This window comes from Elaeis guineensis, chromosome 2, assembly GCF_000442705.2.
Source record: "Elaeis guineensis isolate ETL-2024a chromosome 2, EG11, whole genome shotgun sequence".
NCBI lineage: Eukaryota > Viridiplantae > Streptophyta > Magnoliopsida > Arecales > Arecaceae > Elaeis > Elaeis guineensis.
The window spans coordinates 109,945,408-109,962,522 of record NC_025994.2 but is presented as its reverse complement, the minus strand read 5'-3'; the positions used below and the strand labels follow the sequence as shown (position 1 = coordinate 109,962,522).

Sequence of the window (17,115 nt, the reverse complement as noted above, 5' to 3'; positions counted from 1 at the left end):
ACGGAGCCTAAACTTAAAAAATAAAGGATGAAATAATTTGTTGCTCAAATAAATTTTTGGTGTACGACGTTCCATGTTAGCATGTTATGCAAATGTTGATTTCAAGAGCCAGCCTCTCATGTTTCATGGGGATCCAACAACATTGGCCGCTACGTTGTTGGGCCTTTGGTCGTAACTAGCTCAATCTCGTGACCCCTTCGGCACCTTCAAATACCGACAGGTCGTTAGCACCAAATGACCCCTCTAAGAGTGCCCGGGAACTAGTTGCTGATAGGTCTCTCTAGCCCAAACATCAGGGAAGAGATGGCAATGGGGAAGTAGACGGTAAACTATTATGATTCCTAATAACCTCTAGGGCACCTTTGGTTGGAAAGAGAATCGGAATTTAGAGTGGAATGGGAATGAGTAATCCTTATTTTAGTTATTTGGTTGGGAGATTTTATTTTCATTCTGATTCTAGAAAGAAATCAATCTAATTTTTTAAAATTCAATCCCTACTCTCCTTCAATATTCAAATCTCATTTCGATTCTAATTTTAATTTCAATTTCGATCACAAACTAAATATTTTAAAAAATATAACTATTTTAATTTTTATTCTAATTTTAATTTTAATTGTAAACCAAATATGCCCCTAATAAAATCACAGTCCAATTTGAATGCTTTTTGCATAACATATTTTCCCAACAGCTTTCGTACAAGGATCAAATTAGTCATCCAGAGTGTTCTAGCTTTTTGAACACAAGTGCATTCCATCTTCCAACCCAAGCTCGAACCGAGCCTATTATAAACCATGTCGAACTAAAGCACAAATTCGTATCGGAGACGGCAAAAGCTAAAAAAGTTCCGAGGTACAGCGTAACACCAGAGCTGGGTGTTTTATAAGACCCATGACGTCCTAGGGCTTCTGTCGTCATTAACCGCTCGCACTCGCATCCTAGTCTCGAGCTCTGCAGCGGCTGCGGAGAGTTCGCAAGCGGAGATGAAGGTGGTGGCCGCATACCTCCTTGCCGTCCTCGGTGGCAACGTCGACCCTTCCGCCGACGATATCAAGGCCATCCTTGAATCAGGTATAATCTCTTACCCCCCGTTGATCTTTTACTCGTTTTGTTCTTGCTCTTAGATTGTCTTTTCGACCCTTCTTCCAATCTAGGGTTCGATCTGACCCTCTTTCTTTGGTTCTTGGTTCGTAGTGGGAGCGGAGTCGGAAGAGGAGAGGATAGATCTTCTGCTGACCCAGGTCAGGGGGAAGGACATCACGGAGCTGATCGCGTCCGGGAGGGAGAAGTTCGCCTCGGTCCCGTCCGGAGGAGGCATCGCCGCTGTCGCTGCCACTGCGGGCGGTGGAGGGGGTGCCACCGCCGAGCCCGCCGCCGCGGAGACCAAGAAGGAGGAGAAGGTCGAGGAGAAGGAGGAGTCTGATGAGGTAGGAACCGTAGCATTCTTTTTTTTTTTTTTTTAAATGATCTTTAAATTATTTTTTTTATTTAATTTTGTAATGCAGGATATGTGCTTTAGCTTGTTTGACTGAGGAGCTTCTTGCGTCTTGCTTTTTTTTGGATTGGAAGGGTAGTTCTTAGATGGATTTTTGGTCTTAAACAGAAACGTCAGTCTTTTTTTTCCTTGTTTTTTTTTTTTCTTTTTCTTTTGCTTGAACCCAGGATGGAAAACTGAAGATTTATGAGTGAATTTTTGCTTCGTTGAATATTTTCTGGTATTACATCTTGGATTAGTATTGTCTTGTATATGATATAATGATATAGTAATCAGTGGTTATTAGACCGGTGATATAATGATTCAACAAAATTCACAGCCAACTGTAATTTATACATTTGATAATTAATTATGTTTTGCTGCAAACACCCACCCTGGCTATTTTATACCTTGTCCTCTTTTTACGTTTAATACCTGGCACCTATTTGAAAGTGGATAAACGTGTAGAGAAATAAGCCTAACCACATACAGTACAGGTCCTAAGGGTAAAATGCTAATCTATATGCTAAATATAAACATGGCATTTAAACAACCAATTGGATATTAAGTTCCCATTCACTTATGCTTCGGCCCAGGCTATCGTTGCACCGCTGTTTCAATGGCCATGCTATAAACAGCTAATCCATAATTCGAGAATGCTGTTCAGAACTCAAGCTGTCGTAGTTTTTGGGATGTTGAAATCATTAGTGCAATAGGTTAAAGGTAACTTAGATGAACAATACGGGACTTAAGAGTTCTGTTTGGAATTGCTGTTAGGAGTAGAATTTTTGGAGCTTTTGGAAGTAAGAATATTTTTTGATAAAAATTATTTGCTGATTGATAACTATATTTATAAAATATTTCAAATTTTAAAATATATTTAATAATTAAAAAAAATATTTATGATATGATAAAATGATAATTAAAGACATTGCATGGTATTGATATAGTAAAAAATAATACAATATAATATTATATATTATTATATATTAAAATATTATTATCATATGATATAATATAATGTCATAGTATAATATAATATTATAATAATATAATAGATTATATTATATCATTATAATATATCATATTTATAAAATATTTTGAAACTTTATTATATGTTTGATTACTAAAATAAAAAGGTACTTTTGATATAATAAAATGACAATAAAAAACATTGGTATTGTATGGTGAAGAATAATATAATATAATAATATTATTATATTATATTATTATTATATAATTTATAATGTAATATAATATATTGATCATAATCTAATCTAATAATAGATTATATTATATTATATTATATTATTATAATATAATATAATGAATTATAATTTAATCTAATAATAAATTATTATATAATAGATTATATTATATTATTATTAAATATTGTTATATCAAATTATATTTTTATAATATAATAATATTATAATAGATTATGGTATATATTTATAATATATCATAATATTAATTTATTATTATATTATATTTTATAGTATAATAATATAATATGATATGATATAAGATATAATTATAAAATTTGTTAGTAAGCATTTTGATCATTAAAAAATTTATCTAAATCTTGACATTAGCTAAAAAGTATTTCCGAAGAAAATTTCAAACTTTTCAATTTTTTAGCAAAGTCAAAACAATTTCTTAAATTTTTTATCAAACATTATGTACCTACTTTTAGAGAGCTAAAAAATACTTTTTAATACTCTAAAAACTTAGTCAAATAGAACCTTACATATTTTCTAGCATGAAAACTTAAAATTTATATTTTATTATTGATAATTCAAAAAATTATTAGTTAAAACAATCCAACCATGTATACGCTGCACCACCCAATAACACACTAGCACACCATTCCAAAAAATAAACTTTTTTCCATTCAAAACATTTAAAGTAATTTTTTTTTATTTAAAATTTTCAAACAAGCATGGATAACAATGCATATTTTTATTTTTTTAGATAATATATTAATTTATTATTGAATGGTGTAAATTATATATGATAGAACTATTCTAACTAATAATTTTTTTTGATAATTCAATTGCCCCCTCTTTAACGCTATAGTGATTGGCAGAAGATCTCATGAAAGACGATCTTCTGACCGAGGCAACTTTGATCCTGGATGGCGTTACCATTGTTCTCGCAAAACACATTAAAAATATATATATATATATATCATGAGACCTCCGGTATGTATAAAACCAAGCAATAAAGTTCTTCCTAAGCAAATTTACCATAATTTGGATGTGCTTTCGTTAAAGTGTAGATCAGTGTGTAAATTATGCTGAAACCAATCACCCATTATTACCGTATACAATAAAGATTAGCCTTCGTAAACCAATTTGATATCGCTACAGACTTTGAATTCCTTTTGCAAATTGTGTTTTAAATAGTGCATTTTAAAATAATATGCTGGCCAATGTTTCTATAGGTCAGTTGTCATGTATTGGCCATGCTATTTCAATCTCTTGCTCATTTTCCAATTTTCTTCTCTCCATCTTGGCCCAACTACTGAACTAGAATGCCCCAGAGCTCATCGTCAACAGCACCAAATTACAAGAGCCAAAGCCTTTTACACCCATACCAGAACATAGAAAAGGAAGAAAGTAAAATCTTTCTGAGCCCGTAAGTTGGTACCAATGTCTTTTGGTGTAAATATAGTGGCTATAAGTACCTTGGTCACATTAAAAGGCCATCAACCTTCTATATCCACTCAGCTAAACTTAAAAAGTTGGTTCCCCTCAGTTTTGGGTAGGGCAGAAGTTTGAATGTGACTGCTAGAAGCCGAACAGCCTCAAACAATACATTTGAGGGCATTGTGACTCTGATCAATAACAACCTCCCTTCAATGACTTAATAGTAACAGACATCTGTTAAATTTAATGGAAAGCAGGAGTTAAAATTGCAGTTTCCACCACAGAAAACAAAGAAAAAAAAGCGATGATACCCGACAGCTAATGTGCAGAGTAGAACTACAAAATGATACGTGGAGCACCCAGATTGGTGTCTTAGGTAGCTTCGATTTACTGACGGTGAGGTCTGATGGTCATCAGACCACTTGATGATCTGATAACCGTGGCAGCCATTGGATGACTCTGCATGCGGTGAGATACGATGACCTTGATGGTCCAACGGCCACCGAACACAACCCAAACCCTACGTCCTCTAATGCTATTTTCAGGCAATAAGAACATAACCTCTTTCGGCTATCACATCTGCAGCTGTTGGAGGCAAATTATGCCTTGAGATGCCATCTCTAACCTTTGCATGAGTTTCTGCATCGTGCTGGAACATCGACACCAGCTCTTGGAGTTCCAACTTTCTCACCTGAACCTGCTCTTCGGTGATAGGATTTTGCAACCCAAGATACAGCAACCCAAGCCCGATCAGGATAATTCCTATGACGACGAGAGTTCCCGCAAACGTGCTAAATGCGTATGGAGTATTCTGGGCCCCTGGTATGCCGTCTACATTGATCCCGAAGAGACCGGTAATTATGGAAAGAACAAGGCCACAGCCACCAAAAATGGCCAAATTATGGTTTATACGGAGGCTCCTATCCTGAATTCATAAACAGTGAAAAAGATTCAGGGATCCAAACTTTTTGGAGAACCTTAATTTAAAGAAACCCTAGCATCAACGTAGTACTCTATTTATCGAATAACATACACTGAAAGATGTATATTAGCTGTATACCTGCAACCATGCACGAACTGTGCTCTGCATAACATCCTGAATAGTAAACAACCGTCCACGGACAGCTTCTTGCTCGTCCAACATTTCCCTTGTACTCTTTTTGATTCCCTCTAGCATGTTTTTTGCAGCATTTCCCCTCAAGTGCTGCAGAAGCTCAAATACGATTTCCTCCCTTGCATGCAATGACCATTTAACTCTAATTACCTGCCTCAGAAGTTTTTACAAATACCAGTCATCTTTGAAAAACAGAAAAAATAGAAAATACAAAAACATAGGATAGAACTTTACTATAGTGCTTTATAATAGTACTGGCTGGACTTGAGATAAGCCAACAGACCATATGCTCGATCAGGACAAAAATCTGTATTTCTTCTTTGAGCCATTATTTATTTTAGTGAATTAAGCACAGTTAGCATCTGACAACATTAAAGGCAGCCCTAAATAGTAAAGCTTGGCGAATAGTGAACAGCAATTAGTTGGGGCATCGCTTGGCAGTAATGACTAATGCTGCTTTTAATGATTAATGAATGGGAGCGAGCTGTCCCAACAATAATCTTCACTGTCAGTTGGAAAATCAATGAACCCCTTGTACAGTAGTACCTCTTTTCTTGTTTTAAGTTACACTCAAAATTTTCACCTAGAGCATAAGAAAAGTTTAGTTTTAAACAGATTACATACTGCATTCAAACCAAATTTTCTTTCACTGAATGATAGCAGATTTTCTGGCACATGTAAATATTCCTTCTTTTAGGCTGTATGACGATACCAGATGGAAGCCATCCAAAAATTAGGGGATCAAAGAACCATTTGAAAGGATGAATTTAAGCATGCTATGAGTGCAATTCAGCCACCACTGAGTTCTAATTGATGTTTAATAACTTTACCATCAGCAGCTGTTATAAAGTCTACCATGCTCATTGATCTTGCTTTGATGGGATGGTGGATGTGAATCAGTCAGAAGCAGCTAGATGGTATGGTTTCCTACTCTCTTAACAGAGGACAAGCATTTAGATTACCTTATTACCTTCACTTTAACGATGTTTTGCTTCATTTTTGACCTTTTCAAACCGTACAGGGACTTTGCCTGCATGGCAACTTCCAACTTTTCAGGACCAGTGTCAACAAAGAAGGATAAAGAGAATGGATCACCTTCATGGTGGAGCATTATTAGGGATCTGCCCATGCATGTCGGTGTTAGCTTTCTAGACCAACGATCTGGTTTTATAAGACATCCAGCTTCACAACTCTATCCACTCTATAGCAGCATAAACCTGGAGTTTGCCAAGATCTATGCTCCAATCTAAGTAGAAGGACTTCAATATTCTTTCTTGTGCACTTGTAACAATACTCAAGTGCAGGTCCATCAAACCCTTCCATGTATGATAAGTCACCATATCACAAGCTGTCTTGTTTGATATCTTCATCATTCAGTAATTTAATAAGCCAGTAACCATAATCTAACATTTTTAATATAGCCTCCCCACATTGCTCATTGAAAAAGGAAGTATTATACAGTAATAAGTGAAACCTGAACAAAGAAAAAAGTTGACTAGAAAGTGCAGTGTGAATACCTGTGTTGCCAATCTTCTAATTTCTTGATTTAAAATTACACTGAGTAGATTTAGATCTTCATGATTTCTCCTGGTCAAAATAGCAATTTGTTACCGACCTCTCTATTACCCAAATATAAGCCACAACTAAACAAAACCAGAAAATACTACAAAGAGAGATTTCTATCAAGACCAATATGATGAACGTAATTAAAAAATACCTATTACAAACTCTACAAGCATGATGTAAATTGGGATCGTAGTATGCCTGTAGAGTTGTTAGTTGTAACTGACCTGAACATTGCTGCCTGCTGACAGTTCTGGGCATGTAACTGACAAGTTGTACCTAAGTGGCTGAATAGCCATTTCTATAATCACACACACACACACACACACACACACAGAGAGAGAGAGTACCTATGGACAAACTTCAACTCAATTTCATCAGCTGCCCCAAAAACATACTTGCGAAACAATCTGAAGCATGTCCAAAGAGCACATGTTAGAAATATGATTTGTTTATACTATCAAATAGTAATATCAAAATTGTGCCATGATAATAACATGATAAAGAAGCAGATCAAGTAACTGGACCAGAGATTCAAATGGATGAATTGATCATTTAGAAATTGTTCACATCAGAGTGATTCTACCAAGATATTCTTGTTGATTCAGGGATTTGCTTGACCCAGATAGGGCCTGAAATAAAGTTTGGTTGCTAATTCATGTCTGATCCACACAATTGTATTTCTCTGTTGAATCGGATCAGGTTTAAGTCTCAGACCCAATAGGGAGATCAGTTCAAGACAGGTCCAACTAGATCTAAACCTGACTGCACATGTTTGAATTTGAATTTGAGCAGGGAAGGTTAGCAATATGTTGTACTGCACTTTTATTTTCTATTTTCTCCTTCCTCCACTTCTAGGAAGGGATTCCCTCCCTTCTTAAATTTGGGTGGTTCTTCCAGCAAGTGGAGCCACTAGCCTATCGACTAATCAAAGTAAAAGATCATACATAAAGTACAGGGTACACCACACTCTTAAGAACGCAAATGAAGATGGTGAACGGAAATGGCATTACATCTTTGAACATTTCTGTGTGAAAACATGTTTATGTTTCTCCAATATTGCAATTAAAACAATATTTATGCTCAGTTTCGCAATCAAAGCAGAGATTTCCTCAATATACCATGTTTCAAAACAAAGCTGCAAATCTCCAACCTAGCTTTGTTATTCTTGGACATACAATTTAAGTTAGTATACATCTTTTTTTTTTTTTTCAGGACTGTTAAATACTTAAATTATTGATACAAAGTAACAGTACTGTTGGCTATGATTATGAGATTCTAAGTATGCATGCGTTGGAAAGATTTCTTTTTTGTTCCCTAAAACCACAGCCTCATACCACAAATGCGTGCTACCAACATCTTAATTACACCTACATATATTGATGGGAAAAAAGAATTCCAAACTTGGAATTACATCTTACAAGTCTGCAGAAATAACTGTTAGCCTACTTAGTAAATAAGATCATCGATTGGGCAGATATGCATATAGGGAGGAGATGAAGCAGGAGGATTTTTGCCTGAGAATCAATAAAAAGACCAGGAGCTGCCAATGACACATCCATGGACAGACTAACACAATGTCATAGCATAAAACAAGGTAAGGGGATACCTGGGAAGAGCAAAGGATCTAAAATAGAGATTGCTAAGAACCACTAGTACCATTTTGGAGGAAATGATTGGTCAACCAAAAGGAAAACATAAAACTCAAGTAAAATTAGCAATGGAGGCAAAGAGAATTCAAATGAGTGCTACCAACATCTTAATTACACCTACATATATTGATGGGAAAAAAGAATTCAAAACTTGGAATTACATCTCACAAGTCTGCAGAAATAACACTTAAGCCTACTTATTAAATAAGATCATCCATCGGGCAGATATGCATATAGGGAGCAGATGAAGCAGGAGGATTTTTGCTTGAGAATCAATAAAAAGACCAGAAGCTGCCAATGACACATCCATGGACAGACTAACACAATGTCATAGCATAAAACAGCGTAAGGGGATACCTGGGAAGAGCAAAGGATCTAAAATAGAGATTGCTACGAACCACTAGTACCATTTTGGAGGAAATGGTTGGTCAACCACAAGGAAAAACATAAAATTCAAGTAAAATTAGCAATGGAGGCAAAGAGAATTCAAATGAGTGCTACCAACATCTTAATTACACATACATATATTGATAGGAAAAAAGAATTCGAAACTTGGAATTACATCTTACAAGTCTGCAGAAATAACTGTTAAGCCTACTTATTAAATAAGATCATCGATCAGGAAGATATGGATATAGGGATGAGATGAAGCAGGAGGATTTTTGCTTGAGAATAAATAAAAAGACCAGGAGCTGCCAATGACACGTCCATGGACAGACTAAAACAATGGCATAGCATAAAACAAGGTAAGGGGATACCTGGGAAGAGCAAAGGATCTAAAATAGAGATTGCTAAGAACCACTAGTACCATTTTGGAGGAAATGATTGGTCAACCAAGAGGAAAAACATAAAATTCAAGTAAAATTAGCAATGGAGGCAAAGAGAACAGCATAGCTAGGACAGATGATCGATGATTGCGGCGTCAAACTTACAAGCACCAAAAAATTTTGTCATATCATCACAAACACATGGGCTTAAGACTCGCAAGTGAATCCAATAAGGCTTCAATCAAGGGCTGAAATACTAGTATATTACTAGTAAGAGATGAACCATATTGATAATGTGTGCTCATTGGTGCAAGCACAACAAAAATGGTGTACTATGTGTTAGTATAGTACAGTACAGTACACAGGGTTAAAATGGTACAGTAACCTTAGAAATACAGAAGGTATGGCCAGTACAGACCAGTATTTAAAGCCTTGGGCCTTCAATAAAGTCCAAATATTAGCAATGAAGGCATGCTAAAGCTTCTAGGACACCACAAACTTGACTGGCCGAAAATGAGTCCATAATGGAATGGGAGGAGGGCCAACAACCTTTAGAAAATGTCTAAGAAGGCACAAATTGGATCCAACAAAGGTTATACACTTTTGAACAAATGACAACTAATTAATATAAACATTGAACCTCAAATGCTTTCAAGTGTTTTTTTTCCCTTTTTTCCATGTGTTCGCAGGCAAGTGAAGGTAGGGTGGGGGTAGCCAAATCAGCAGCTGATAAATTCATATGAAAAATGGAGGCTCATACAAACTTTAATTAATACAAGCTTGGTGTAATGCACACAAATAAGGAAAATCTTCCTCTCATAACTCTAAATTTAGGAAAAATCACAGAGGAACCACTTGAATTGAGCATGTTCCCAATGATCAGACCAGCTATTTTGAGTTAATAAAATTGACAAAAAGGCATTGTCAGTTGCTTGCAGTAAAAGCACCTTTTGACTCTGTACCGGAAATCTAAACACAGCATAGAACTCCAAGAAAGCTTGCAAGTCTGTGGTTTCTCCAGCATCCAGCAAAAGTTTCTTGGGATAAAGTGCTCGTTTTTGCGCAATTCCGCCCAATATTTTGATGAAATAGTTTGATAATAAGCACAATTTGGATATGCAATTGAATTACCAGTGAAAGTAGAAAATCTATGTGTCAATGTTCAGAATAACAAAAATGCTCAATATGCACATGTCACAAGAGTAGTGTGGTCTGGAACAGTAAAAGTACATTACAGTGCAAAAAAAAAAACAACTAATAGCATCTACAACTCTTATACAATTAAATGGTGTATATCAACTAAGATTGATAATTATTTGCATTTGCCTTCATCAATGGACAAAATTCCAAAGTTTTGAGATGGAAAATGACTACCATTTGCAGTTCAGCTTAGTCTGATTGGCTATGAAAAAATTCCCTTTCATTAAGACAGGACAAAAGACCAAGAATGAAAGTATACATTCCTACAATGATCACATTGAAATCAGCTAAAGAATTATATCACAAGAGGATTTTCATGGGATCATCATCTTATAATCTATAGGCAAGAATTCAAGAGCATCAGATACACCAAAACTTTAGCTGATTCAAAATATTCAACAACAGGAAACAAAAACAACTATATCTACACCACCTATCATCCCATCGAGAAAGGCGACAAGTTAAATGTGCTATGACTTCATGAACTGATTTAGGAGCAGCACTCCCACCAGCAAGAAGAAGCTCCTGAGAAGAATTTGATCATTTATGCTCAGTAATGGAGAGATCTTAGATGGAAAACAAAATATCCATATTTAACAAAACAGTTCAGTAGCTCAATCAACAAAATAGTTTACCAACATGGATAATCTCTTTCAGTACCTGAACTTCAGTTATACCCAGCACATTTATGTTCGAGGCAGAACCTTTGACATGCAATGCAGTTATTAAAAAGTTTCGAGCTTGCCATGACCGAAGCACAATGGGTATGTCATCCTCATCATGGAATGGATCACCAACAGATTGGCCCAAAAGTTCAAATAGGAGCCCACCTGCAACCCTAACCGGGACCTGAAAAGCTAGCACCAGCCACATTCAATTAATTTAAGAGGAATGACAGCATCTAGTAACTGTATGACAAGCTAAACATAAAGTTGATGGTTTACTGCCTCAAGATTATATTAGACAAAAGTAAATGCATAGCAACAGCGACTTTCTTAACAAAAAAGTAATTTACAGGTTCAAGTTCTAATCAGTATTCTTTATATCAAGACTACATGACCATACAGAACCCAGTCATCTATGCAAACTCTATTTGGTTACTTTGTTGGCCACCACTGCAAGCTTGAGAAGAAAAAGAAAGAAAAAAAGATCCCCTTAGTTTATTGGCAAATTCTTCATAATAGTTCTTTGTTTGTGTGTCAAATGACAGCTTTCAAAATCCCATTCCATACAGTAGAATTTGATAATGTCTTTTACCAAACCTTGTTTACTTGATCGTCCCCGTTATGCCAGGATGTTATATCAAGAAATGATTATTTCATGATACATCATTCTAAAGTTGGATCTCCTTTATACACTAATTAAAGTATTTTATCGCCTCCATAAAGCAAGTTCATGTCTGCTGATTAAGTGAAATTTTTGGTAGTATTTTGAAAAAAAATATCATATTTCACTTACAGGTTTTACCAGAAAATATGCTGAATTTTAGCCTGTTGAGCCTGATATACATTTTTAACCAGTCCCCTAACAGCCTAATCTTTTGGATTCAAGTGATTAATCAACATGGTATTAGAGCTAATGTTGCTGAAGATCAGGAATTCAAACCCCCTCTAAGTAAATCATTTATGTAGTTAATCCAATTGTCCTCTTGTCTCATTACATCAACTTGTTTATCTCTCCATGCACATGGTCCTGGCCAATCCTGTATGCATGCGATAAAGCTGGTTGGTTTAAGTCGAGGTTTATGACTTTCTTGACAATATAGACATGCTCAACAGTGAGAACAATGAGCTAGTTAGCTGGTGTCAGACCTATTCATATCATGAAACTTAAGAAGCAAGGAAGTTGTTGTTACAGAAGATTATCTGTACAAATTTAAATATCAAAATTAGCCATCATTGAATTTTAATGAATGTTGTGTCAACAGATCTAAGATTCTTCTATGATTGTTATAGGCATTCTTCAAAGTTGATTAGTTATTAGTATGAAATAATATGTTTGTGCTCTAAACCTAGGAGAATTTGCAGTATCAGACATTTGGAAAAGAAGGCAAATAATTGTATAATTGTTTCAGGAAACAAAGGAATCTAAATTATATCTATACATGTGTGCATGTTTCTAAACACATATGCTCACATGTTTTTTTTATAGGTAGATAGGTAGGTAAGTAGCACGCATGCATGCATACACAAAGAAGTTACAAACTTAAAATACAAGAAGTTCATGAAATGAAATGGAGCATCTACTAGAAAAATCAGTAATAAGCCACCTCATACAGAAGGTGCTTCATCCGTTCACTAATAAGCCGACTCTCATCTCTCAAGGCAATACTGATGGCAGGATGCAACCATGGAGCGTGACTTAGCCATGCATCAACAGAAGGATGACCTGCTGTTACATGACACCACCAGGTAGGCCCTGCTGGACGTTCCCAATAAGGGGCTGCAACATCAGCAACAGTAAAATCATCCTCATCCTCAGTAATATCTATCTGCTGTGAAGCCCAGCTAGCATCAGCTTGGACCGTCTGGACTAGTTCTGAAATCCTAGCCCAACCAATAGGAACCCAATGGCTGTCCGAAAATTCCCTGATATATTTTGGCTTTTCTTTATAGTCATCAAGTTGAGGAACTTCCTCGGCACCTAAGATGGAGGCAGTGTTGTTTAGATCTATGAGAGGCATTGATTCCAGTAAGCTGTTCTTATTCAAATTCTGCAAAGAAGCATTACCCATCCCAGATCTAGTTACTTGCTTCTTTGCATTCAGACTATCTTTACACTGCAAAGACTGGGTCCTTGGACCAGATTTATCTAGACCTACCCACCTACGGGCTCGGACAAATTCAAAAGCACAGATCAGGCCATCTGTCCACAATTCATTCCATGGTGCGCCTTCTCTTCCCACATGGAATTTACTTACCTCTTGCTTCTTACAATTACTGCCAATGGAAGCTGGATTTTGTTCATCAATATCACTCATTTTGATTTTACCTAAAGAAGCAATAAAAAATTTTATCAGTTCATCATTCATTATGATAGTTTAGATAGAACAGGAAATATACAATATGAGCAGTTCCAGATGATAATCTCACATTCCTGAGAGCCTTCCATTGGCTGAAACATGCAGAACTATTTAACAATTAGTCAGAATTCATGTTAGAAGCTCAACATTTGTTCTTGCAGGCATAGAGTGAAACCTCAAAGTTACCAACTGCATGCTTTCAGGGGGAAAAGAAAATAAAAAAGCATGATAACATCAAATTCGCTCGAGAACATGTGAGATACCAAGATATGCAAGTTGTTTTAACATTATGCTAACATACAGTGAAAAAGCTATGACAACCCTAAATTACTCAAACATGAATCATAAAAGAAAAGGAGAATTGGTAATAATCGTTTACCTGACAGAGCAGTAAACAAACATAGCAAACTCCACTTACTCATAAAAGTCACTTGAAGTATATTAAAATTCAGGACACTCTGTTCAAGCATAACTAAAAGGAGGCTTGTCTATCAAACATAAGTTGAATGCCTCCATCTAAAAAAAAAGCCTCAATATATGGCAAACATATAGCAGACAACAAATTGAGTGTGTTTCCGCATATGGGGAACTAAGAGCAGCACAGCAATAATGTTCCTCTTATATTTTGTTCCCTTCTTACACCATTTAATGTGAGATCCATAATAGGCATTGAACTGTTAGTTTCTTTCAGAAAATGAACCACCTCCTTCATGAGCATGCTCAAACCAACTCTTATCCATCTTTACTCTACCCAACTGCTGCCCTTCTTCTGGGACAAATGTTAGCCAGATAACTTATTTTTACACATTTAAAGCCACTCATATTCTAGTTGTTTTGATCAATAATATAAATTCAATGATCACTTTTGGGTGCTGGAAATCTTCTTGTTCCATGAGACCACCTTGTATGTCTCTTTGACTGTTCAAAGCCTAAAATTTTACTGCCAGCTCACCCTCAAAGTCATGAACATGAACACACACTATTAGTACAAAGAAATTTTTAGAATATTTATCTGTGCTCTCATATATTCAATCTAGATATTCAGAGTTGGTTATGGATGGTAATCTATTGTCCCTGGAAAGATATCACCTGAGTATTCATCTCATCTCATTCAGCAATCAGTATATTTGTGACCAACCTCACCTACTCCACCACATTTGTGCTCCTTCAATTTATAGTGAATTGCAGAGCATCACCTACCCAGAGAGTCATTACCGCACCATACAGATATGATTATAAACATCGACTCTCATCTCAAATAGCAAGAGCACCTCTAATGCCAGGCATCTCAAAGTCCTTCCCATGAATTTAATGCACTGGCTTAGGTCCTCCTCACCTCTTTCCCAACACTTTGATACACATATAAGTACATATTCAGGCCTTCCTCAAAACTCTACTGCAAGTCCACAATACCTTCCCATGGCTTCACACATCGTAAATTGCTTTGCTCTCGATTGATGCATATGCTATGCCTCTCTTCATCCTACCCTCCCTAGTGCTAGCAGACAACCATCACAATGATACTGTCCTGAATAATATAATTTCCAGTCCTCATCATCATCTGCTGACCAAGTATTTCATTAAGTCAGCATGGCCTGCATTGGTTGAATCAACACCCCAGAAGCATTCTCCATTCTCTCAGGCAATAAACTAAAACAAATATTTTTGGAGAAAAGGTTAAAAAAAATCGATACTGATCCAAGATAAAACATTTTATTATCCGATCAAGATAAACTAGACCATTTATCTTCCCAAAATATGTGCAACCTTTAAACTACAATTTTAGTCACAGAACTGGACCTATACACGTTTCAGCTTCCTTCATAAAGTGTAGTATTCTGAGTAGCAATATGCATGATATTCCGCATTCAAATATTGGGTTTTTTCCTATTGTTTTCCTCAAAAGCAAAAAAATAAAAAAGGAATGAAGGAAGGAAGGAAAAAAGAGAAAAAAGAAATTCCACATTCAAAAGCAACATGATGCTATGCCATGCCTTCTAAATCAACCTATAAATTCCTTCCCTGCACAAAAGTTTCAGCACATTTGCAGACACCTTGATCATTAAAAATTCTAAAAAAAAAATAACTGTTTGGCCTTCTTACGAAAAAGATCAACGTGATCAACCCTTTAGCTTGAAGGTTCTCTCAGATCAAAATTTTAAACAGATAAATAAACCAGGCAAAGCGTCTAACCTATTGAGAAATAATCGACTGTAAATCAATCAGTTCACGAAGCCAAGTATCAACTCCACTATCTAACCTTAAAAAAAGAAGAAACTTCACAAGATAGAGCAACGTATAAGACCAAAATTTGGGGGAAAATAATCGATCCAAGAATGCGACATCTAAAATGAAAATTAATTTACTATAGAAAGTAAAGAACAAGAACTAATAATAAAATAAGAGATCGAGGATAAGGAAGAATAATACCGAAGATTGGGAGGCGGCGAAATCCTTCTGGACTCGCTGCTTCTCCTCCTCTTCTGTTTCTGGCTTGGAATTTGAATGGGAGAGGGTGGAGCTCTGAATCCGATCACTATCCGGGACCGGGAGCCGACAATGGAACCACTGAGAAACGTGGAAGCAGATCAGCTGAGATAACCGTCAGATACCGGGTTTGTCCTGCACCTTTGTAGGAACCTGGCGAGCCAGGGGCGGTGGGTTGACTGAAATTTATTGGTCAGATGGTCGAGCGAGTAAAGGGTTTTGGGGGATTCCACGCTATTGTAGGCGCAGCAGAAGTGACCAGTTTCCAGACCTGTCCCGATTTCGAGCAGTATCGTGTTTTTGGAAAAAAAAAAAACATCATTTATACCAAAAAAAAAAAAAAAAAAGGGAAAACGTCATAAGATATCAGTTCACTCATGGTTGTAACCCCCAAACCCACACCCTCTGAAATGTATCTCTCGTGGGGTCTACCAGGCTAGTTTAACAAATAAAAGTTGGCCAATGGCCTTGTCTCTTTGGAGACATCCGATAAAATTGGCCTAGGTCATGTTTAGTAATCCGTTAGTAGGAAATGAATATTATAGATTCAGGAAAGCGTAGGAAACTATTTTACAATCACAACGAATACTGATAAGGTTGCCTGACAAGCATCTATATAGCATAGGTAAAATGATCAACAAATATTGAAGAAGAAATTTTATGTTGGCACGTTAGGTTATAGAGTAATCTCCTGACGTACCACGTGTCCCCACCGAACCTACGTTTTTTTGACTTCGCTCTTCAAGCCTCCACCCGATTGAGGCTCCTGAGGATGGAAAAATAGCAGAAAAACCTAGGGATTGACACTTCGTTCGCCCTGTCCTCCCAACCATCGTCCAAGCTTCCTTAGTCGGCCGCTCCAAGCTTCCCACTTTCAATCTTTCTCCCTTGCCGCTGCCGACAGGACCCGCCACCTCCCCACAAGGAGGACATAATCGTCAGGGCCGCCGAGGCCCGGAACCGCATTGAGGGCACTGCGCTCCACGTGGGGGTCCTGGTGATCGAGAGGTATTCGATTGTGGGATGGCGTGAGGGCCGAGATCATACCTGAGGGGGACAAATTGGAGCTTTTCTTGGAGGATGGCAGGGTGAGTTACGAGCTGGAGGTCACGGTTGGCGACATTCTTGCCACCTTCGGGTGTCGGTTGGCTGGTTCCGAATTCCATTCGTTCACAAGGTTTTCCGATC

General features: G+C 36.7%; 2 protein-coding genes across 3 annotated transcripts; one reads left to right on the top strand and one right to left on the bottom strand.

Annotated features, from left to right (window-relative positions):
- The first annotated feature begins 902 nt into the window (after positions 1-902).
- On the top strand, positions 903-1,813 carry LOC105048668 (large ribosomal subunit protein P2B). The gene is made up of 3 exons (XM_010928062.3): positions 903-1,068; positions 1,192-1,424; positions 1,503-1,813. Exons 1-3 carry the CDS (start codon positions 981-983, stop codon positions 1,527-1,529), a joined length of 348 nt encoding a protein of 115 aa, XP_010926364.1. The 5' UTR covers positions 903-980; the 3' UTR covers positions 1,530-1,813.
- Positions 1,814-4,311: 2,498 nt separating this feature from the next.
- Positions 4,312-16,217, bottom strand: LOC105048654 (uncharacterized). Of its 2 annotated transcripts, XM_010928053.4 has the most exons (9): positions 15,871-16,216; positions 13,149-13,409; positions 12,688-13,061; positions 11,079-11,267; positions 10,852-10,943; positions 7,150-7,209; positions 6,754-6,823; positions 5,183-5,386; positions 4,312-5,047 (listed from the first exon to the last, which is right to left on the bottom strand). In XM_010928053.4, exons 2-9 carry the CDS (start codon positions 13,396-13,398, stop codon positions 4,664-4,666), a joined length of 1,623 nt encoding a protein of 540 aa, XP_010926355.1. In that variant the 5' UTR covers positions 13,399-13,409; positions 15,871-16,216; the 3' UTR covers positions 4,312-4,663. The 2 variants fall into 2 exon arrangements, with proteins under 2 accessions (XP_010926355.1, XP_010926348.1); XM_010928046.4 differs by having other exon boundaries at positions 12,688-13,409; positions 15,871-16,217.
- Between the last annotated feature and the right edge of the window lie 898 nt (positions 16,218-17,115).

Excerpts from the sequence above, each read along its gene's own strand:
- LOC105048668 (XM_010928062.3), top strand. The coding sequence starts at position 981 with ATGAAGGTGGTGGCCGCATACCTCCTTGCCGTCCTCGGTGGCAACGTC. Across the intron at positions 1,069-1,191 it reads CAAGGCCATCCTTGAATCAG|TGGGAGCGGAGTCGGAAGAG; the intron begins GTATAATCTCTT and ends CTTGGTTCGTAG. Across the intron at positions 1,425-1,502 it reads AGAAGGAGGAGTCTGATGAG|GATATGTGCTTTAGCTTGTT; the intron begins GTAGGAACCGTA and ends TTTGTAATGCAG.
- LOC105048654 (XM_010928046.4), bottom strand. The coding sequence starts at position 13,398 with ATGAGTGATATTGATGAACAAAATCCAGCTTCCATTGGCAGTAATTGT. Across the intron at positions 11,268-12,687 it reads TGAAGCACCTTCTGTATGAG|GTCCCGGTTAGGGTTGCAGG; the intron begins GTGGCTTATTAC and ends CTAGCTTTTCAG. Across the intron at positions 6,824-7,149 it reads GAGTTGAAGTTTGTCCATAG|GAGAAATCATGAAGATCTAA; the intron begins GTACTCTCTCTC and ends TATTTTGACCAG.